At 39.9% G+C, this 24,485-nt stretch overlaps 1 protein-coding gene across 2 annotated transcripts in view; it reads right to left on the bottom strand.

Moving 5' to 3' along the window:
* Plcb1 (phospholipase C beta 1) overlaps window positions 1-24,485 on the bottom strand; it is a 671,578-nt gene that overhangs the window by 162,873 nt on the left and 484,220 nt on the right. For both annotated transcript variants that reach the window (XM_032904282.1, XM_032904280.1), the window contains exons 10-11: window positions 15,118-15,264; window positions 2,355-2,512 (exon numbers count right to left, since the gene is read on the bottom strand). In XM_032904282.1, the coding sequence (XP_032760173.1) occupies window positions 2,355-2,512; window positions 15,118-15,264 (305 nt within the window). The remainder of the gene's footprint in view (window positions 1-2,354; window positions 2,513-15,117; window positions 15,265-24,485) is intronic.

Below are 24,485 nucleotides of genomic sequence, written 5' to 3'. Positions count from 1 at the left end.
ACCCTCTGCACCATTGCCAGTTGGAGAAATCTCTTGACTCATGGGCTATTCCCAGCCTCTCCTCTGTGGCCCCTGGCCACAGTCTTTCTTACAGAGCCTAACTAATTGAAACTAAACAGAGCAGAGGGCTAAAAGGAAGAAAGGAAGTGGCATATGGAAATAAAACCATAAAAAACCATATTTTCACCCTCATTTAAGGTTATTAAACAATTTCAGAGTGGTCGGTTTCAGGAGTCAATATAACTTTTAAAGATTTTGGTCAGAATTTGAGCCAAACTATATTAAATGTGTTGTGAGATTAAGTGAAGATTAAGTATAACTTTTCTTTATGGTGTTGCAATCCAATTCTTGAAAAGCCAAATAAAAGCAAACCATTCCTGGAATCCTACAATCGAGAAGCACAGGCAGAGGCAGGAGTTCAAGTCCAGCCTAGGCTATAGAGGTTGTTGTTTTTAAAACAACAACAAAAAATTCTATAGAAATAGCATCCCACTTGCATTGCTGATGACATCAATGGCACAGGACACATGGCTGGTGCCTGGCACAGTAGCTTAAACCAGAAACAGACAGACAAACAAACAAACCCATTTCTCTGAAATTAATCTGGTCTAGCCTGAAAACCCTGCTTTTTTTTGGCTATTCCATTGCTGACACCTGATTTATTTGGTCACATCTCAAGTACCCTGGAGTTAAGACTAATTTTTCTAAATTTCAATATTCTTAAAAAAAATCACAAAGTGGTAAAAAACCCAAGTCAGCGCAGACAACAGCTTCATCCAGATTATTCCCTGGGAAGCTAGCACCCCTGATGTTCTCACTTAATGAACCCATATAGCCCCTGCCAATGGTTCTTTGCAGGATGTGTAGGCAGAAATCTGATAATCTGGCTCAGATGTCCATATACATGGTGGGTGGCAAAGTCCTTTACAGCACGGGATGGATCCAAGGGTAGAAGGAGAACAGTAAGACCGAAACACACCTTAGTCTTGCTTAAGAACGACTTCAGATCCTCCTCTGTCATTAACAGTTGTGGTCCTGCCTCCTTGGCTAATAAAGTCACAATCATTGGATTATTTCTGTTCTTGACAACATCCAATCTACCACCGGGCACCCCTGCTTCCTTTAACCATCTTCTAAACCATCCAATCAATCAGAACCCATCCTGTCAGCAATACAGGGCAAATACCCACCAGGACACTATAGATCCCCACGACAGAAACCTTCCTTGTTCATGCGCAAAACAAATACACTTACTAGCCATGTGATGTCAGAGGTCTCTGGTGAACAGACACCATGTTTTAAACCTAGATAAGGGCATTTACATGCTGCTCATTCTGCCTCTAAAACCCTGAAATCGCAAATGCATTAAAGCTTAAAGTTTTTAACACAAATGTGTACAAAAGGTTTGGGATTTTAGAATATTTGGGGTTTTTGGGTTTTTGGTTTATTGGTGTTCAGCCAGTAAAGTCTAAGAAAATCTTTCCCAAACTGATAAACTCGGCAATCTGAAAGACATCTGATGCCAGGCATTTCTGATAAGAGACACTCAAATGATACCATAATTAAATGGTAGCAATTGACACCATCTTCACTATGAACAAAGCAAAGCTAGAAATATATGAAACAAATTTCACAAATCTCCCATCATGGAGTGAAAAATCCAAGACAGAACAATAATGCAGACTACAATATGTAGCAATATTAGCCAATCTGTGCAACTGTTGGGGTCACACTCTTTAGGATTGTCCTCGAATGTGGATAGCTTTAAAACGTACGAAGTAGTGTTCACTGTGATGCTCAAGAGAGCTGTCCTCTTAGGACAGGGCAGATCCCCATGGGAATGGCTACACGAGTGTGTTTCTGGGGTTCTGCTTCTTGATTTACATGGTAGATACATGAGTACACACAGTGACCATAAGATGCACCGGGTGGCGGGGGCAGCACACACCTTTAATCCCAGCACTCAGGAGGCAGGTCTCCGAGTTTGAGGCTAGCTTGGACTGCTGAGTGAGTTCTCAGACAGCCAGGGCTACCTAGAGACATCCTGCCTCAAAAAAACGTAGCAGCACCGCACATATTCTTAATTTTAAGTATGTTTGACTAATAGTAAAACACAAGAAAGTAACGAGTGGACAAAAACAAATGAACAAAAATCTTGGATCTTTCCCAAGTAAGTTTCCTTAGAATTTGGTTAGTTGGACAAACTGCTGCATTTTAGCTTCTGAACTGAAACATAAAGATGATCCTTGGCCCCTGCACTTGATTGTAACACCCAGACAGACATTATCTGAGAAAGCTTTACTTTCATGGTGCCAGGTCTCCCAGCTGCCTTGTAGCAAGCCCCTTCACTCTACCTTGAAGGATATTTCTGTTGTCATGGTGAATCCATGGGTGATGACAGGCTCTTCCTCAGCGGTCCTGCCCTTCCAGCAGTCCAGCTCCACACAGCGACATCCAGACAGAAGCACCTGGCGATACATCTCTACAGACGAGTTCCCAGCCAACTGGCCAGCTGCAAAACAAACCCCAGAATAGTCCCTTGAGTCAAAGGAAGTAGAGAGTGGGGGCATCATCAAAACCTCATGACATGAGGTAGCCCGGGTGGCATCAGGGCTCCCTAGTGGTGAGTTGGGAGTGGAAGACAGGAGAGAGGAAGCATATTGTAACAAGGACACATGCACCATGACTCAACCACAGGCCTTCGTAGTCAACAGTTCATCGTGACAAAATAAACTGTCTAGCATGTCTGTTATACAAGAATCAGAATCCATTCCAGTTGGAAAGGACACAGAACAGCAAAGGCACCAAAGTTTCCCAAGAGAAGACATAGAAAACAGAAAACACAGGTCTGCTCATGGAAGACACTTAGTAAGTGAAGACCATAACAGTCCTCAAATTGGTGTATAATTCTAATTCATATCAAATTCAACCTGATATTTTGATTCTTCTGCCTACAGAAATTAGGATTCTGACCCAAACCTTCACATGGGATTATAAAAGATGTTAGTTAGCAACCAGGCATCTTGACTACCTGCCCCAGGGACCCAGGGACAGCAGATGCCAAGATGCAACACATTCCCACTGGTACCACAAGTTGCATATCCTCCCTGCGCATGCCCTACATCCCCTTATAAAAGGCCGGTCTCTCCTCTCTCCACTCTCTTCTTCCCTCTACCCTTGTCCACAGGCAACCTCAGTATAGTCCCTCCTTAATAAACCTCCCATGTGAGATCTGCCCCATGGTGTGACTTTATGACACCTTTCCTATAGATTGTATGGGGAAGCAGTGCTTAATTAGCCAAAGTAATCTTGAAAAAATATTAACAAAGTTGGAAGAATCACATTTTCCAGTTTTAGGATTTACCACCAAGTTATAGTAATGAAGACAGTGTGGTGTCACCACAGGAAGAAACACACAGGTAAATGCACTGGAAATGAAGGTTTACAAAAATACCTTCAGTTTATGGTCAACTGACTTCCAACAGGGTTACCAATACAACTCAGTACAAAAAAAAAAAAAAATTAGTATTTTCAATGAATTAGCCTGGGCCACCAATAGGACAACCAGATGCAAAAAGTAAACAAACAAACAAACTAGATACGTTTTTCACACCACATAGAATAAATTAACGCAAAATTGAAGTACCTAAAAGAACTAAAAGAATTTCTTAGAAGAAACATAGGAAGCGGCGGTGGCTGTGCACAGCCAACATCCAACAGCCCAAGCAACAAAAGGAACAATAGGAAACTTTATAAGATTAAAACTTGTGAAATAACTCAGCGAAGAGCTGAGATAACTTAGTGAAACTGTGATGTAGCTACTTAGGGCTAAGTGGGCTCCACCCCTGCCAGCATAATTAGTTTTGGGCCCTACCTCCCATCCCATGTCCTTGCCAAACACAGTGATATTTGAGGGAGGGGGTAGTATGCCAATTGCCCCTCCTTAGGAAATACCATGTGAGAAAAACAGAAAACACCACAGTTGCCCCTCAACACGTTAATACCACATGAAATGATAGCTCTAGGTCAGACAACAGGGAGGAAGGAGGGGTAGCAGCGTCCTTTGAGGGAGAGCTATTCCCTCCTAGTAAGCACAGCTTGTGCAGGTTTACTTTTTGTTTTTTCTTCCTTTAATTCTCTCTTTAATTAGATGTTCTATTATGTGATTTAATTAGATTTTCCATTATGTGATTTTTTTTCTTCCATTTTTGGTCAAAAGAATGGACTTGAGTTCACACCTCTGATCCTAGGTGGAGATGAACCTTTCTAAACTGTCCCAAATATCGTAAGGTTACTATGTGGCCAAGAGGCTTTCTAGTAAAGAAAAGAAAAAGACACACCTAGTCCACTCCCTTCAGAATTAGCGCACATGACTATATTAATCACCTGGACAGAAAACACGCCCTGGAAAAGCGGCTGCTTCCATAGATTTTAGAAAGTGTTTGGTTTTGGACCTTGGGACAAGATGCATAGTTCACATACCAAAGCAGATCAGGCCTCCGGGTTCTCATCGCATCCCTACTTGCAAACCGGCATCCCTGTCGCTCTCCCTCCCTCCCTCCTCCACCCCTCTTTCTCCCTCTTTCCCCTTGGTGACTTCCCTGGCCTTTGTCCTTGCTGCTGGTGAACTTTCCCACTTGAGAGCAGCTTCCTAGTAAACCTGCCTTTAATGTCATCTAATCGGGTTAAATTGGCTCATTTCTCTGGCGGTGGAGAAACAACCTGTGTGAAAACCATACAAAGTCTATCTAAGGGTGGAGAGTGGCACGTGGTCCCTCGGCTGTTGCTCTCCCAGCTGGGGGCTGCTTCCCTCTGTCCTTTGCTAGGTACCTTGTAGTAAGTTCCACCATCTTCTAAATTGTGCTCTCAGTGACTTGTCTGATTTCTGACAAAAGTCACCTGGATTGGAGACCTGAGGAGAGCTGGTGAGATTAGACTGTGCTCTGTGTTAATTCCATACTGTATAAGAGGTTGGCCTCAGGTTGTGTCTTGCCCTGGGAGACTGCATTTTTGTTTTTACAAACAGCCTTTACTCCCATTTGAGAGCAGATGGGAAGGTGGGAAGTCTCTGTGTCTTGATTAGCAGGTGAATTCCACCATATGTCCAGCACCACCCATGAAGCGGGGAATGGTATACAGCTTATTCTCAGTGATGAGCAGAGTGCTGCCCTGTGAATTTATTGCCTTGAATTGGGGCCCTATAAACAGATGTGTATGTCAAAATCACATCAGTTACAACAGGCACTAGAATCTGCTGAACACATCAGATTGAGAAAAGAATACAATAGTTGGGCCTCATTGACACCATGATGACAATAACTCTGTTGACTTGACCTGGTGTATGCTCCGGGGACAGATTGGCAGAGAGCACCTGACTATCTCAGGGGCTTCGGTTTGGTCAGTCTCCGCTGCTCAGGCAGTATGTCTGACTTGCCATCTGCCCATTCATTCACATGGACCTGGCCTTGTGCTTTATCTCTGTCACTCGTGGCCCTGCATCTCACCTGGGCAGTGTGACTCTCATGGACTCTCTCTGACTCTGTGTTTGACTCCACATCAGCACCTCTAGCATAGTTCCTACAGCGCTTGCTTCCTGACTCCCATATAAATGCTCTTTACATTTTATCGGTCATCTTCTGCCTCTTAATAAGGTCCCTTGAACTCCTTAAACTCTAAAGAGACCTCTTCACCCCCCGTGGCCCTTCTGTAACCTCTGTTTATACCTGTACACAGCTACATTTGCTGTGTGATAAGCAGAACGTGATCTGAGAGTTAATATTCTTAATTAAGATTGGAATAAAAGGAGTGCTGATTGCCAATGTCCAGCCATCCAAGAAAATCAAGACTATTTGGCAAATTGCAACCAACAAAACTGATGTAGCTTGTAAACTGATTGCAACTTAATAATTCTGGACACTGTGCAGAAACACAAATATGTCTGTCTATGTTCCTAGGAAGAGGACTCATGACAAGAATCCAGAGTGATATCTTTGTCACAAAGTTATGAAATTGTGACAATAAATGCAGATGAGAAGTCTGAGGGCAGAGACCATGGCTTAAAATATTATGTATTCATTCACTTAATGAGAATGTATGTGCATGAGTATATGTATGTGTACCATGTGTAGGGTTAGAAGGCAGTATCAAATTCCTTGGAACTGGAGTTGAAATGGTGAATTATAAGCCACCATCTATTAACAGGAACATGAACATGTTTCCTTTGCAAGACCAGTAGGTGCTCTCAACCATGGAATCATCTCTAGTCCTGGTGGTCACTGGTTGCTTGATAGAACTGCTTAAAAGGGATTAATGATAAATAGGTTTGAAATAAGTCTATTATCAAACATACGAATTGGAGTCTTTGATTTCCTTGTTAAAGTTTCTTTGATTAATACTTTATGTTTTGTTTTATTTATTTATTACTTATTTACTAATTTATTTATGAGTCATAGTCTTACTCTGTAGTCTAGGTTACCCCCTCAAATTAAAATACCTCCTGCCTCGCCTTCCTTAGTGTTGGGAGTACTGAATGTTTTTGCCTCTTTCCCCTTGGATCTCTTTTATAGCCAGTTGTAGCATGTTGATAAAAACTGTCAAAATGACCTTGAGATGGACAAAATCTGCCCTGTGGAGACACACAGGGGAAAGAAAATGAGATTAGGCCAACTGGCTTAATTCTACTTTTGTATGCCTGGCACACTACCAGACCATCAACAGAACAAAAGGACAACACTCTTCCACTCTTTGGTGCTATACAGCCCTAGAAAAGGCACCGGAAGGCTGATTAAGTGCATTTGCATAATCGTTTGTCTTTACTAGAAAAATAAGGGCTTTTAAACACACAAATGTATCCGCAAAAACAAAAATGCTGACAGAACAACCTGGGAGACTCCTGATGCTGGATAATCTACTTGCCATTTATAATTGCCTCAAAGTTTATTGCATTGTGAAACTGTTCCCATGTCTGGGAACATAAAGGACAAGGGGTGGGGGAGGCAGTGAAAAATAACACTGTTATCATTTCTAAACCTTTAAACTATGGGAAGTGAAGAGTTGAAAAAAATCATTAGATTGATTTATCAAAAGGTTTGTTCCTGCATAAAACAGGGCAGATCTCCATGTGTGCTGTTTTTGTGACTTTATAGACTTTAGAATCCCTGTGAGATAGGCATCTACATATGCATGTGGGAAATCACATTGATTCTTTTAACTGAGGTGAGAAGGCCCATCTAGGTGCCCAGTATCTGTGATGGCTGTTCTTGGTCATCAACCGGACTACATCTAGAATTAATTAAAACCCAAAATGGCTGGGCACACCTGTGAGGGATTTATTTATTTTTGGCTTGACTGGATCATTGGAGGTGGGAAGATTCACTTCTAATGCAGACCTTTAAGGTGAGAAGGTCACACCTCTAAAGGAGATCTTTTCATGTAGGAAGGCTCAAGTCTAATCTGAGCCGCACCTTCCGCTGGAGCCTATAGAAGGACCTGGAAGAGGGAAGCTCACTCTTTGCCTACTTCCTCTCTCCCTTGTTAGCAAGACCATTCATCCCTTCACTGGCAGTAGAGTTCTTAGGGATTCTGGCCTATACTGAAGACCAGCTGAGACACAGTCTTGTGGACTGAACAACTACTGAATTCATGGGCAGTCATTGCTGGGCTGGACTACAGCCTGTAAATCATTCTAGTAAATTATATAACACACACACACACACACGCACACACGCACACGCACACACATGTATAACTCTGGTACTCTAGACTCTAGAGAATCCTGACTAATGACACTCCACCCTCATCCCTCTATTCTGATAGTGGTGACCATGTGATCAGCTGCCTCAAGGTCCTGCCACTCTGACTTCCCTACCATGTTTAACTCTGCCCTTGATCCGTGACTCAGGATAAACCCATGCTCCTTTCAGTGCCTTTTCCAGAGCATTTTATTACAGCTACTGGAAACTTAAGACAGTCGTGTGAAGACTGTGAAAGGGGTGTCACTAATGACATTGATGTTATCATACAGTGTGATTTCTGTTTACATAGTCAATACTTTGTTAAGCTGCCTATTTTTCTGATGTGTAACTCTGCATCTTCCTCTTGTCTCAGTTGGCAAAACCTGGACAAGTTCTTCCGGGCACTCAGAGCTTTCTCAGTCCTTTGTTATAAAAGTTATCCCACTTTTACCCTCCACCCCAATATGGTTTCTCACAAATATATTGTCTTCCTCTTCATCTCCCTCCTTGACGGCAGCTGATGAGATTTACAGCTTTCTCATCTATCTCTGAGTTATTGTTGTTTTAAACTCTAATAAAATTGTTCTTAAGCTTTTTTCTGAGTCCATACTGTTATTAACATGACCAAAAAACCTGAGAAGGGACGCCTAATTTTTCTGGAAACATTTAGCACACTAACTGGAGTACCCCCACATTTCTGTAACTATCAGATACTACAGATTGCTTGGTCCTCTCAGACTATTCATGCCATGGTTGTGGAAAGATGGATTGTTGTAGGGCCAAAGGCAAAATTATCCAGGGCTCTTTTAGAACCTTTGGTAGCCATAGACCTTTACTTTGTGTATGGCTGTGTGTGGGGGGGTGAGAGGGAGTGGGGGACTAGAATCACACTAGCTCTGATTTCAACCTTTCTGCCTCAATTCCATAGAGCTGTAGGTCAGTTGGAGTTACCTTTTCTTCTCTATCAGATCTCACAAGCTGCGACTAGTTGATTCCAGCATCTCCAACTGAAGAGTAGAACTCCAGCCTTCACCACCCTAATGCGATGCATTCCATAAGATAACCTCTGAACCCACAGCAGAGATCACTGCCTTTACTGCACCCTGCCCCGTTAGGCTCCCACCAATGTTCCTGCACTTGGGATGTCTGCTGATTAACTTCCCTTTTGTTTGGTGACTACGAAAGTTCATCCAATCTCTTCTACAGTGAACCAATCACTCAGGGTCTCTGTACCTGGGGCAGGCTTACTCATACCTGACTCACAACAGTGTTTCCTTGCTCCATCAAAACAGAGACATTATTTTATGTTGACAGTAACTAAGTAAAACTGGAGTACTTTGTCATAAATGATTCAAGGTACATCTGAAAAATATTTCTGTGAACTGGCTTGCCAATACACTTGTCATTCAATAATAATTAGAAGGAATCGAATATACTTTCTCAGTGTGGGGTTTGCAAGATGAAAATAACCCGAAAACACTAAAGACTGCTTGGGTTTACCATACAGCGCCTACAGACTGCAGAATCCCTCCAAAGTAAATTTCTTGCTCATTCTTAAATATTTAAAAAGAAAAAAAAGAAGTCTTTAAAGAAATCCCAGGGAAAACCTATATCCCCATTATCCCATCACTTGGAATTGGAATTCCTATTGTGTTCCCTGGATGTGATATAATTTCCGTTCTTCCCTTTTTTTTTCTCCCTAAAGTCTCTGGTTTATTTTATTTTCTTCCCTGAAATTCTTTACCTCTCTTCATAAACCATATCCTCCCACTGCACTTCCATGTGACTGGGCCTAAGCACTACTGATATGTCCTGAGCCATTCAACCCTTGGTATTTCTGAAACTGAAACCCTTGGTATTTCAGAAACTATTCCTTGACCTAGTCTCCGCCTGACCATGCATACTCTCTAACTTTTTGACTGCCCTCTAAGCTGCAGTTCCTCCCCAGATGGATGTAGAGCGGTGCCTCAAGTCACTCTACAGTGACTCCTCTGCCTTGGCTACTTGTGGCACTGCTAGTAACAGTCCCTGGGACTTGGATTCTGCTTACCAAGGCAGCCAGGGACAAAAGACTTGAAACTGGAAATTACCAACTTCTCTACTAATACGACCTTCTGAGAAATTCCTCATGCTTTAAAGCATGGCATGTAGCTGTCTACCCTTATATTTATCATTGTGTGATGTTTCCCTTCACCTCCAAAGGAAGATGCTTCCAGAATATGATGTGCTTGTTAACTCAGCGGTCTCCTGTAAACACTGTCACCTTCAATAAGTGGAGATGGGCACAATTTTTGCCTACTTTTAATTCTTTGCCACTCTCTCAGGGCACATGTCCTTATGGCTGCATGTATGGGAGCAGCCCAGGTGACCAAGAATATATTGAATTCATCAGCTGTTGTCCCACTAGGAACACAAAGCTCTCTTGATTATAGATTCAAGTGATATTAAAGGCCTAAGCAAGACAGTATGGAAGGTTCCCTCTCCTGAGAAAATCTATTTCAGCCTTAAGCCTTACTGTTCACAGACATATCATCAGGTCTGTATATATTCCCAAACATGCTCTCTGTGGGAGGCACTGGTTACTGGGAATGCAAAAAATAAGGCACAACCCTAACTTTATCACCTGGCAGGGGAGTGGAATATGAAATATGATGGTTCCTGTTTACCACGGAGTTTAAACTCTCCTCACAATCTTATACTTACTTTTTCTTTCTTACATATCTCCTTGCAAACAAATCATTATTTGGGTTATAATAGGCTTCAGGGACCCCTCCCAACCACAGAAAAGAAGTGTCGAATCTCTTCATTCTGCCAAGGCAAAATTCCATCCCCAGAGGCCAGAATGGCCTCAGCTGTAGGGCATAACTCGGTGATACATGGTAAGAATAATGGAAAGACTACTGGGTGGACTGGGAAGATGGGTTGGGGGGGTCCTCTACACACTCTTACAGAGGGTCTTAAGTCAAGGACATTCACAGAGGTAGGTGTGGATATCAGTCATAGAAAGCCCGTGCTAAGGGTGCACAGTCAACCTGAAATCATGAAAGACCTAAAAGACAGGGAGTAACTGATGACACTCATGAATTTCAAATTGAGTCAAGCCTTGGCTGCTGAGGCTGTGCTGTGTGGGGTATAAATTCCTCATTCTTTAAGTCACATAGACAGTATCCAATCATATGCAATCACATTCCGCCACAGGAACCCCGGCTCTTTTAATTTATCTTCATTTTATAAAGCAGCCAAGGTAAGAGTGTCATATAAAGGTAAATTGAAGCAGGGCTTGTTTATTTCCTAAGTTTATTCCACCACTCAATTTTCTTAGTTCTCTGTGTAATTAAAAAATATGATAAAAGCTTGCAGATGCTAGCTTCTAGTGAAAGGGAGAAGGATGAAAGAAGGGGGTGGGTGGACTCAAGTCTTGGGTGAATAATGATTGGTCTATAAGGGTACCACTGGGCTTTTTCTGCAGCCAAGAAAGTATATGGGAGAAGAGAATAATTATTTTAGATCTTCAATGAGATGATTTAATCCATCAGATTATTGGGGTAAGTAAATCTTAATACTTTTCAACATTAACTCTCAAATCCTGCATTTTTTTCTAAGTGGGATAAGGATATTATAAATTAGGAAATGATACAGAATAAAGCTGTGTTTATATAGAACCACTGTCTCCCAAATTCTTGGAGATTGGAGAGTTTTATGAGCCTGCTAAGCTGTAGGTTGAAATGACTATATAAAGTTCTGCCTTGGGAAAGGTTTTTATGTTATTGTTGGATATTTTTGTTTGTTTGTTTGTTTGTTTGGTATTTGGGTTTTGGATTTTTTTTTCTCCTCAAGTCATTGGGATTGACTTGGACAGAAGCAATAACTTAAAACACACTCATTACAGATTCACTGGCAAGGCTGTCCAAAACTCCCAAAAGTGACCACTGTAACTGATAATCAGCTCATTCTACTCGTAGTATTTTTATTAATCTCATGTATTTTTCCTCTTGCAGCCACCCTAATTTTTAATGAGATGTAGTAACAGGGAGAGGAAATAACAATCAGAGCTTTCCAAACAGATTCACTTCTCCTGCTGTATAGTTTTAATTTTTACGGTCCCTTTGAAAGTTCAGAAGAAAACAATCCACATTTTGCAAGTCTTCTTGTTTGGACTGGAGTGGGTGCCTCAGAAATACAAGTTCTGAAAATGCTTTAAGGGAAGTGGAGTGGTGGTAGGGCGCCTTTGGATTGCCTGGGTCATTCTGTCTTAATTCTTATAACCAGAACACAGACCTGCCGGTGCCTCCCTCTCCCTGTGCCCAGCCTTGCTTAGGCTCATGTGAGCAGGAACCCTCCTTGGGCTACCACAGGCATACTGCTCCAATGAAATAAGGTTTATGTAAAGTTTCCATTTGTCTTAGAAATGGAGATGAAGCAGAGGCATGCACCTGAAGGAATCCAAGATGGCGGACAGGCGAGGGGCCTGCGAGCCACGTTGAAAATCTAGTTTATTTCTTAGTCGTTGGCTTTCAGATTTAATTGGATCTGCATTAGGCTTTGACTGTGTATGTGTTTACATGTTTACAGCGTGTTTAACTCATTTGAGGGCGTTTGGGTTTTTATACCAGAGATGTTCCCATTTACTCAAAGGCCCTCTGGGAAATAGGAATGTTGTATTCATTCTGTGTGTAATTAAAGCATCAAACCTCCTACTGGTATATGAAACAAAGGCACATTTTTTAACCATGAATCCAAAAAGGGTTGAAAAGCCTATGCAAACTGTTTCCTCCCTCTCTTGTTTCCTTCTCCCTTTCCTTCTCTCTCTCCCCCTCCTTTCCTTCCTCTTTTTTCTTTCCTACCTTCTTCCCCTCCCCTCCTGATAACGTTATTCCCCTCAATTCTCCCACAGGAGAGAGAATGCTTTGTCTTGAACTTGAAAAGTGTAATGTAGTGAGAATATGTTTGATCTAATTCAAATCCGTTCAATGCAGACCACGGCATGATAATAACTCAGAAGACAGAGCAAGAAAAACAAGTAGACTACTCAAGATCACCACAGAAGTTAGCGGCAGAAGTTTACTAGAATCAAATAGTGAGTCAGAATTAATCAGAGTCATGTTATGTTAATTAGATACAAAATGGGAAGAGGCTGATTTGAACTCTTTTTTTTTTCCCTCAGAAAATAGTCAGAGGGTTGGGGGTGTCACTCATTGGTAGAGCATTTGCCTAACATGAGCTGCTCCAGGTTCCATGCCTAGTTAAATGGGGGGAAAGGGGAGTCCTATTTCCTGGTAGTTAAACATCATAACTTCTCAGAACTGTTAGCCATTGATGTGCCATTACCCTTTATGGTTCTTATTACTGTACAATCACTGTAGAAAGTGATGGGCTTCATTAGGACAATTCCATGCATGGTTGTCATGGTTATATTTTGATCAGACTTTGATCTTCTTTGTCCCATTAACCCCCTCTTGTCTTTCTCCCTTCTCCTTCCTCCTGTAACCTGATCACAGAAGTTCCCTTTCAGTTCCCAGCTTAGTGTCCTATCTGACTTCCGTATGCATTTTTTAAGTGTGGATTTCAGATGATATGGTGATTCTAGTTCATTCATTTTCCTGAGAAAACCAGCATTCTGTTCTTCCTTTCCGTCAAAGGTACTCCGCTGTGTTTAAATACCAAGTTTGCTTTGGCTACACTGAGTCACATCTTGGCTACCGTGAAGTGCCTCAGGACACAGATGTCCAGGAATTTCTGAGTTGGGTTTCTTCAGGCACACACACAAGAAAGATAGTTCCGTTTTCAGATTCTATTGAAACTGTATACCAACCTGGCATACTAGAGCTCAACCTCCATGATTAGGCTACAGAGTTATGTTGAGGAGGAAGATGTTAGTGAACGCCAAGAAATTAACTCATGTAAAAAAGACTTTGCTGAAAAGCACTTTACAAAAAGAAACCATCAAGGGAATTTTGAACTATATTACTGCATGTTTCAATATTGAATAATTTTCCCGTAAGTATTATTGTGTTACCAAGATGTAACACAATATATAATCAGCAATTGCATATTATTAGGGTTAGTGGTAACTAGATATAATTAGTGACAGACTAAAATTACTGATGGGTGTTCAGCTATAGAATTAAAAATTTATGTTGAAAGACAGAAGTGGAGGTATCTTTGTGACACATACCCTAAGAAGTAACAAATAAAAGTTTCTTTTCTAGATTTGGGTGGAACCTGTCACAAAAATCATTTGGAAATGATGCCTCATAGCACAGGGTCCAGATTGCTATTAAAGTACTTTTCTCCCCTAGGAAATGGGACTCATTGTGTGAGTCTGTACCTGTGAGTGCATGCATGCATGTGTGCATGTATGTACGTGTGTATATGTGTGTATTGGGGGGCAGCATGGGCGGAACAACGCAGATGTACTCGAGATTCGAGCAAAGGATAGACTAGGGAGATCTAGAGAAATGACTTCTGACCTGTCACTCCTGGGCAGATTGAAGTTTTCTTACACACCATTTGTCTATCCAGTCCTTGAATCTCAAGTCTTTACGTGTATCACTGCGAGTCCAGCCTGCAGCACAAACTGAGCACGCCCAGACCAGGCCCACCAGCGTTCTACACAACTTGGAAGGTATGAGGCCCATATATCTCCCCCAGACACCAAATAACGCTCCAGGCTAAAGTTGTCTTATGATTATGAAGCAGGATGAGTATTAAGTTTGTCTTTCAAAGCTTCTCTTTTCTTTGTAAACCAGCAGTGGGTTTCTCCAAGGACATTGTAAGGCTTGTGATTAGGGATAAAAACGTGCTTCTTTCCGATGATTTACCAAAAACCTTGCCAATGTTCACTTTAGGATCAATGTAAGACACTGTTTTCTCTCACTTTATTATTTATTTGCTACTAAACCTGTCACTTAGAAAATGTCTGTTTATTTAATCTGAAGCCCTGCTTCACTGTGTATGAAAAGCCATTTGCCTCAGAGCAGGCTCAGAGCCCTTAAAGATGAGTGCAATAGAGGATTAGGTAGGGTTGCCAATGGCTTTGTTCATTTTTTTGTGGTGTTGGGTATAGGACAAGGCTTCCTGTATACTAACAGGCATTTGAACCATATTCCCTTGGGAAATGCCTGTAAGTTCACTGTACACTTAATTCTATTAAACAAAATTCCATGGTCAGAAAACATCAGATACCACTACAGTCTGGGAGACTTTAAAAACAACACAAACTGCACCCAGAGGATGGGACAACTTCACAAGTACGCCCAGGGTGGCTTCTACCCGGAGAGGTCAGCAAGGCAGCCCAAGCCCACAGAGGCCATGCCCAGGACAAAGGAAACATTTGTTTTCTGACAACAGACACTAGAAACATCAGAAATTGCATCCTACGTACCCGTGAGGTAGGTGTTGTGTGAGGAATTGATGAAATAGTGAGACAGGGGCTGAGACATGTCTTCGTTCAAATCCAGTTTCTCAGGTGAAACGACTCCATTTTCTTCTCCGCTCAGGTAGCGCATGAACCCATCCACTGACATCTGCCCTGGAGAAAGTGGATTTAGAGGCATGTGAGAGGCTCACCATTCCGATACTGGAGGGTGTTATTGGTGGGGTCAGCTTGCACTGATCCATCCAAAACAAACAAAACCCACACTCAGCATCCAAGGAGAAGACAGAGGACATAGTTGTGTCTTAATATGGACACACACTTGTCTAGGATCATGCTGTGTTCTGCCACTGTCTCCATATGAATTAAGAATTCTAATGAATTAAGGATCTCCATATGAACTAAGATTATTCTGATGCTTCCTCACTTCAGATGATTTAAATACAGACTTTCTTCTTTTAAATATGACAATGACTATCAAGTTAATAAATTCCAAAAGGAAGGGTTAACTCTGGGTAAATCACCTTGAGATGGTTTTCCAAATTTTCCATTAAGAATATAAATTGCTTTTAGTTTTATAATAAAAAATAATGAATGATTATTTAACTTTAAATTAAAAGTGTTCAAATCATTTTCCCTTTACACAAAATAAAGGTAAAATAAAGATGTTTTATGCTTTATATAACAAACCGAAAGCATATAGAAGGGAAGGGGAGAGCTCTGGGCTTTGTATTTACACATTTACTTCAGATAGAAAAAATGAGACTTTCATGTTATAAGTAAACTCAGAAATTTGTCTTTTCTTATAACATTTTGAACAGGCACTGCTAAATATTGAGACCATTGACTTATTTCACCATTATGGATGTGAAATCCAAAGATAGGATTCGCACATATTTAGAGAGCACGATCTGAAGCCATATTATAAGGACGAGATAATCCCTAGTTTTCGCCTCAGCAGTCACAGGCGTACAGAGCCTAACCACAGCACCTTTGCAGTCCAAGCTTCAAAACAATAGCCAAGGAATGGGAAATGAAGGTGTGTCAGTAAAGGGTAGGGGTAGCATATCTGATTATCTTGTTGAAACAGTTTTGTGTTAATTTAAAAGTGCTATCTCTTCATAGAAGACATTTAGCCATTGAGATAAGCAGAGAGAAAAAACACTTTTCTAAACATGTAACTGTTCCTTCCGAAGAACAGACTTTGGAATCTTTACTGTGTATCATCAAAAAGTGTGTGTGTGTGTGTGTGTGTGTGTGTGTGTGTGTGTGTGTGTATTTTAACAGGATGCAAGTATGTGCATATATATCTAACACAGTTCAGTAATTTGTTCTGAATTAAATGAATGATATGTTATAAATATTTTTATCACAAATTAAATTCTCCCAAGGTCAATGTTTAACTTGAACTCCTAAAATACATACCTACTTATATTTTATATAAGTTAAAATACAAAAATATAAGATAAGTCAATAGGCTATTATTATTGGTTATTTAAATTTGTTTCAAATGTTTTTGTAAGCATAAATGACACTGTGTTAAATGCTATGTCAGTCAAGTCTTTATACCCACACTTAATTCCCTTTGTAAGCTGCATGGTCAGGAACAGAGCTATCGATTGAGAATAATCATGTCATTATGGCTTTGAATGAAGATCACTAAATTTTTTTAGGTGTGCCACTTATAAACAGCAGAGTTAACCATAACGTTTTACTGTAGTAAATCCTTTTCACACCTAATATATTATTCAAGAGAACAGATACAAAATCCTGGGAATATTATAGTTAAATCAATGTTAATATTATTCAAGAATGAATGAATGAATGGACCGAAGCTCTCTAAATACTCTCTAATCTATGAAAGAAACATATTTTTTACATTTTGATTTATCATCATCGTCACGGTCTGTGGGCATGCACGATGCAGGAGTTTAGATGCATATGCCATGGAACATGTGAGGCAGATCGGACAGCTCTGTGGAGTAGGTTTTTTTCCACCTTTACATGAGTTCCAGGGGCTGAACAGGTCACCAGGCTTCATCATGTATCGGCTAAATTATTTTGCCAGAGTAGAAAGAATGCTCAAATGGAAATAAGTATTTGCACCACAAACTGCTAAAACCAGACTCCAACGTGGGTCTCGATAGTTTTTGTAATGGTAACAGAGAGGTAACAAGAATTCTCTTAGTTGGAGATGGAAAGAGGATATAAAAGCTTTAACTGGCATGTTTGTGACCTACAGCAGTGACTCCCCTGTGCTTGTGTGTGACCAATCTTCAACAGGCACCGTCATCCATACATTCAAATACCCATCACTTAACACAGCAACCATCCTGGTCATGTGTCCATTAGAAAGCCCAAAGCAAGCCTTGATGGTGAGATGTGTACATCCCTTCAACTGACTATGAATTTCATAAGTAAACAAGTCAGCTTAGTGCCAAAGCTATTTCTACAGATGGTCCAAAAATATTTTGGATAGAACTCTTAAGGAAAAATTTCATAAGAGATTTAATCTTTTCCAATCTTTCCTCTTTTTTTTGTGATTATTGTGGCTTGCTAAATATTACTTTATCTGGTCTTCATCCTTACCTTCCTTATTTTGCTTTCCTCTCTCTTCAACGTCTATTTATTTAATAATTTATTTAGCATGCACTACATACACAGACAGACAAAGCACAGGAAGTACAGACGGAGAGAGCGCCTGCCTTCTAAGAGCTCACATTCTGGAAGAGAGCACACCTTTTCACCCCTTGAACAGCCACTGGCACAACAATGTGTGCAGTTCCAGCTCTGCCATTCCTGGGGTCTTCCATGATGCTCTGCACCTTCTCAGATTAATTCTTCTACATGATTAGAGCCAATCAAATTTTAAAATAAATTGCTCTGAAAGTAGAGGGTCACGTAGGACAATAGGATTTGGTCTTTTTATCCCATGCAAATAGCAACTTTATCCAACTCTGTCTCCCACTGGGGCTATGCCTTGGGGTCCAGGTTCCTAAACTCCGAGCTAGGAAAGCATGGTAAGGTAACTTCTGGATGGGTGTCGATGCCGGGCCATCAGTGTTTACTTCAGTTCCCAGGTTAGTGGAAGCTTGGGCATGCATTCCTTTTAGTGGAATACAAAATGTACCAATAGAGGACAGTGTGACAACAAAATAAGACAGAAAGGAAAACAGTTTAGATAAAGTATTTGCAATAGGCTAGAGGTGGCAAATTAGTTTTTAAAAGAAAGTTTCATTGCATTTTATGTGTCTGTGTGGGCATATACAGATGAGACAGTGCTGAGAGAGGGCAGAGGTGTCAGATCCCCCTAGAGATAGACTTCCAGGTGACTGTGAGCCACTCAAGTGGGGCTTAGAAGCAAACTCCAGTCCTGAACAAATGCAATAAGTGCAGAACGGCACCTTTGAAGTTTCCAGGCAAATGTAAGGTCAGCATCTCTACCTACGTATTCTTAATACATCAAGGGAACCTGTGCTGAGACTGAACTCTGGGAGTAATTGGAGACTGTGAACCTTGTTTGTGAATAATCTTGTTGTCTGTATTGAATACAGAACACAAAATGAGGGCCGCCTAATGTACAAACGCCATCATCCGATGGAATCGTTATAATTCAGATCATTATAATTCAGATCTTTTTACAAAAGAATGTGTCAAAATTTTATTCATTCATTAATAAGAAGGTCAGGGATATGACAAAACCAGTTTAAAGAGGCTATGAATCGCTAACTCATCTATCTATCATCTATTTAGTTTGTCTATTGTCTATCTTTTTAAATTGTAATTAAAAACTTAATAATTAAAATAGATAAATATGCCTCTTTTTTACAAATTTCCATGCCGAGATTTGAGTACAGTGTCTCACACATGCTAAGCAAGTATTCTACTGCTGGGCTATGTGCCTAGTGTCTTTGTCAGGAAAAACCAAGCCAAATACCAAAATTAAACACAGACATGGGCAAAATTGCTAAATTAAATACAAATCTAGTTAGGAATCCACATACCAGTCTTTTAGATAATCTTTTACATTTATTATTTCATAGAAATCTAATATTTTAATTTGCTTCCCCCCCTTTGGTGTTGAACATTGAATCAAGGGCCTCACTCATTATAAGCGGTACAAACAGGCACTGAAACCCTGAGCTATGATTGTAGATCCTTAGCATAATATTAAATGCAGGTCACAGTCAGAAAACAATTTAGATGAGTTAGTACTTCTGAAGATTATTTATTTAAACAAAAAATCCCCAGGGAAGGACATTTTGTAATTTTATTTTAAAAATTTACTTACTATTATTAGTAAGCGTGCATATGTATGAATGCAGGTGTGGGCATGTGTGTGCCAGGATTTGATTCTCTTCTTCTAACTGAGGGTTCAAGGAATCATACTGAAGAAGACAGGCTGGCAGTGGAAGAATGATTTTACCTACTGAGGTGGATTACACTTATCTAAATCTGAATAAGAACAAGCAGGTTTTGGTCACATGAGTGATGAGATACTTTCCACTCCATAGCTTTACCTCCTAATAACAGGAACAAGTATTCAAGATTGCTGATGCACCAAGTGAATGGGTAGAGGTATGGCAAAGTCAAGAGATGTCATTGTGAAAATTAGTATTTCTTAAGGTATAATATAGGTGAGTCAGATAAAGGGTCAATTCAAAATATATTTCATAGCTTGTACAATGTAAGAAAAATGCCTTCCATTGGTCAAGGTATGGGGGCAGAGAACAGACTCTCAAATTTTCTTTGCTTCCATCTAACCAATGGTGGAAGAACGCTGTCCTCATTGACTTAAAACCATCAGCATTAAAAACAAAAAAATAAAAATAAATCTTTCATTATGTGTGAAAATTTCCCATTATTTTCATAGTCCACGGAGGAACACAGAAGGTAGAAAACATTGAGAACTGATGAAGGAAGAAGTTAGACATTGTAATTCAATGGAGGAACATTTGCCTAACAGGTACGAGGCCAGAGTTCAGTCCCTCCAAAAATGTAAAACAAAACAAAACAAAAACAAAACAAAACAAAACAAAACAAAACAAAACAAAACAGGAGCCTGGGAAATGACTGAGGGGCTAAAGGTGCTTGCTTCATGCATGAGCTGAGTCTGATCCCCATGATACACATGGAAGAAGGGGAGTTGTCTGTTCTCTGACTTCTACATGTTTCTAAACACACACACATAAACACACATGCATGATCGCATGCAGTCAGGCACGCACACAAAAATTAAATGTAATAAAATCATCAAAACCAAACCAAGGCCTAAAACAACCAAACCACCAAGCAAATGGAAACACATTGTCTTTCTAAACAAGTTTACAACCAGCTAAGACACATATTTCCACATTCCTACCAGCAGAAAGTCAAGGACTTACTTGTCAACCACAGGCCTCCTTACGATTTTTCTTCCAGTTTTCAAGTCATGTAAATTCAAGTGGGCTAATATATTAGGGATGATTTAAAATAAGACAGCCCATATCAGAAGGAATATGAAACATTAGGTCACAATGAGGAGCAATCAATGGTAAATACAGTTGGTTTTTGTTTTTTTGTTTTTTTTTGTTTTTTTCTGGAATAAGATCAAATGAAGTTTAAAGGGTAAAGACAAAGACTAAAAATAAATTCCCTGACATATTTTCTTAATACAGTCTAGTATTATTTCCCATTGTCCATATGGGTCACATAATGCACCTTAAGGTATTTATGAAAACACAAACTATTAAACCACTTGGAGTCAACTTAGGGAAACAGACCCTCAGGGAATGAAATGTAACACTGTTCTATGAACCTCTTCAGAAGAAACCCAGTGTTCACTGTCTTCAGTGGAAAAAGAAACTGGTTCTGAAAAGGGAGAACAGACCCGGCTTCACTAGAGAGGAGCCATCTTTAAAGAGACCCCAGAGGAAAGCAACTTGACCACATGATGGTCCCCATGGGATATTTAAATGTCTGGTCATTTTTATTCAGCAACATATTTGTCATAAACTCTCAAATATCATAGGGTTTTACACTGAGGTCATGGCCATTCACCACACTCTCCCTCTACTTGGTCCTCTCTTGCCCTTGGTTCAGAAAATGGCTGTCATTCTTCTGATAGTTTCCTGTAAGATCAGAAAGACCCAAACCCAACACATCTGTGCCATTCTAACATCTTCCAGAGGTGCTCTGACACACAGAGTGGTGTGTCATTCAACTATGTGTAGTTCATCCACATAATATATGGAAAGCCCCCAAAGGAGTTCCAAGGTAAGGGCACAGTCTGAGGCTATGCAGACCTTGAAGGACAATGGGAAAGGAAGAGGATTTATGCTCATGAAAGGGAACTCTGGAGCATGGAAAAGAATAATCAAGAAGAGCTTTTTGACTGATTCTCCAATATCAGGGTCTTATTAGCACACACATATTTCTAACAGAACTTTCTGGAATGACTCTTCTGTTCCAGGCATCTAGAAAAAGGTATTTGGATCTCTATCCAAGAAGAGTCAGATGTCTTGAATTCACATGGAAAGGAGAGTTCTCCTTGCTGGTGGCTTGCAATAACATTTTTATAAAGAGCCCATTTCTATGTGCCCCACATTGGCAGAAATGAGGGATGTGTCCATCAGCTCCTTGCCTCCCAGAATATTTAGGGCTGGAGAGATCTTCCATAGTTAAGAGCACTGTTGATCTTGCAGGTTCCATTTCCAAGACCCACAAAACAACTTACAACCATCTGTAACTCCAGTTCCAGGGGATCCAATGTTTACTTCTAGCCCTCATGGACACCAGATGAGGATGTACACAGACATACATACAGGCAAAAACACTCATATAAATAAAAGGATCCCTAAAACATGGCTACAGTTCTGCTGACCAGGCCTGGAAATTTTGGTTACTGGTAGACTGAGCTTGGAAGGAAGACATGAAGAGAGACCAAGGCTAGAGGCTAGAGGCTAGATAGTGAATAGAATCTCCAAGGAGCACCATGAAGTCACGTGAGTAACTTGCTTTTGATGCGTACATGAAATTCTAAATGGGGGAGGAGTTGGGGAATGACAGGATGAACACCAGCATGGTCTGGGAGCCAAGAGCAGATTTCTCAATTCATAGCCTTTCTATAGATGCTTTCTAAAAATGACTTGTCTCATGGCAATGAAACAAGAAATAAGCCCCTCAATTTTTCATCGAATAGGGGCTAAGATTTGCTAATATTTAAGCTGATGTTTCTATGTCTATTTACTTCTAATTCCCCAAACAATTTTCTTGTTTATGTTTTTTTTCAAACTTTCCATCATGAAAGAAGAGGGCACCATTCTTTATTATATCTACTCTCCCAGCACATATGAGGTCACTGTATTCATAGATATTACACATGGCTATGTATCCTAGTCAGAACTAAGTCCTGTAGTAACCCAACAATTACCTTGCATAATTTCTAACTATCTAACTTCCCTTCAGTTTAATAATTGTCTTGTTTGTCATTTACTAATTTGTTTGCACATAGTTCTAGGACAACTTCAAATTGTCCATCAGTATCCTGAACCTCACTGTAATGTGTTCAAATGCAAGTAAGTGCTCTCCGTTGCAATGTCTTGAAGTCTTTCTGGGAGCCTTCTGATCTAGTATAATAGAAACTGATGGATTCCTATTACTTTTGCTTCTAGTTTATTCCTGTTCTCTCTTATTCTCATATGCTATGTCTTACTCATTCATTTTTTAAAAATTTTAGTTGTAGGACATTTGTTTGTAGTTTCCTGTGGAAAGTTTTAAGATTTCCTGAACTCTGCATGTGTGAAAATCAATCACATTCACTTGCACAGATACCTAGTTTAGCTGGGTATAGCACTCTTTGTAGAATTTTTAATTTTCTTTTATAAAGTTGCTTTTGTTGTCTTTCTATTTCCAGCATGGTTGTTGGAAATATTGAAATCTTTCTAATCCATCATCTTAGAAGCCATTATGTGGCTTATTTTGCTTTTGTCTTTCTAGAAATTTTCAATATTTGGCTTCAATTTATTAAAATTTCACAATGATTTTTCTTGATATGATTTTTGTCTTTATCCTCTGCTTAGGTAATGATTGGGTATGAAAGTTATTAGCCTGTTTCAGATAAATTTATTTTTCCAGATAAAATTCTGTTTTCTTCTTTCTCGAATATTGTTTTCTCAGATTTAAAACTTTTAACCATCTTAAACATATATATTCACACAATTTTCACTTGTTTGTTTGACTCTTAGCTATTTCTTTAATTCTATTCCCACTTTTTCAGTGTTTTGTTTCTTCTATGTTATTTTTAATATCCAAAAGCCAATTTATGTTATCTGACATTTCTTTTAAAAATGACATCTGCACCTATTTCAAAGATGAATCTATGTTGTTACTTTTCTAAGGATAAAGTTATACCTATATTTAATAGTTCTTGCTGCATATTTTTTCTGTTGCTACTTTCCTCCTTATCTCTACTTTAAATTTTTTCTTCTATGCCTAGGTAACTACTGTCTACTTATATTTTCTAATCAGCAGAGTGAAACCATTCACTAGGTTACTTTAAAGAACTTTGATGAATAGCTTTGAGAACCCTGTGGTTGATGAGGCATCACTGCAGAAGAATCTGCCTTTGTTCCTTTGGGAATGATCCCTAATCTTCAGGATTCCCTGTCTCATCTTTTGCACAATAAATGCATAGGGCAGCCCAAACGTAGGGAAAGTATGTCTCTATGTGTTGCCGTCTGTGATCTTATTTTCAAAATGGTTGCTCTGCCTGTCCCTATTCTGTGTCATCTTCATTTAGTCTGTTCTCTCAGAGAGGGATTCTGACATATATTTCATCAGTTTCCAGTTCCCGTCATATTTGGTTTCGCCAACATCTGGAGGAGCACAGCGTCTGCAATTCCTGAGCCATTTACAGTTTCCATAACTCAGGATGATTCCATGCCACTTGGTTGATCTATGACTAGTTCCTCCGATCTATTAGAGCTGTAAACATACAGCTAACTTTCTAAGATAGTTGCCATCTTCTTAGTTCAAACCCTTTCTAGATCACACCTATAAGATTATCTCTTAATGCAGTTTTAGTGTGGACTCAAGGTAGCATAATTAGATAAACATGCTCATCCCATTATGTTTATCTTGATGTTCGACTATGTTTCTACAATGATATGTACTTTCTAGTATTCTTAGATAAAACCGATTATATTAGATTAAATGCATTTTAATAGTTTTAGATGAAATTGATTCATATGGAACGGACTTTAAAACAAGACAAAAACCAACATCTTCTCTTTTGCCAGCTTATTGTGGCCATTGCTTTGCCTTTTCTTTTTGGAGTGGGAACGTGCAGTTACAAACATCTCACGATAGGTGGCACTGGAGGAATAATTTGTCAATCA

Source organism: Rattus rattus, chromosome 5, assembly GCF_011064425.1.
Source record: "Rattus rattus isolate New Zealand chromosome 5, Rrattus_CSIRO_v1, whole genome shotgun sequence".
In the NCBI taxonomy this organism is placed as follows: domain Eukaryota; kingdom Metazoa; phylum Chordata; class Mammalia; order Rodentia; family Muridae; genus Rattus; species Rattus rattus.
This window is presented reverse-complemented; position numbering and strand designations above follow the sequence as displayed.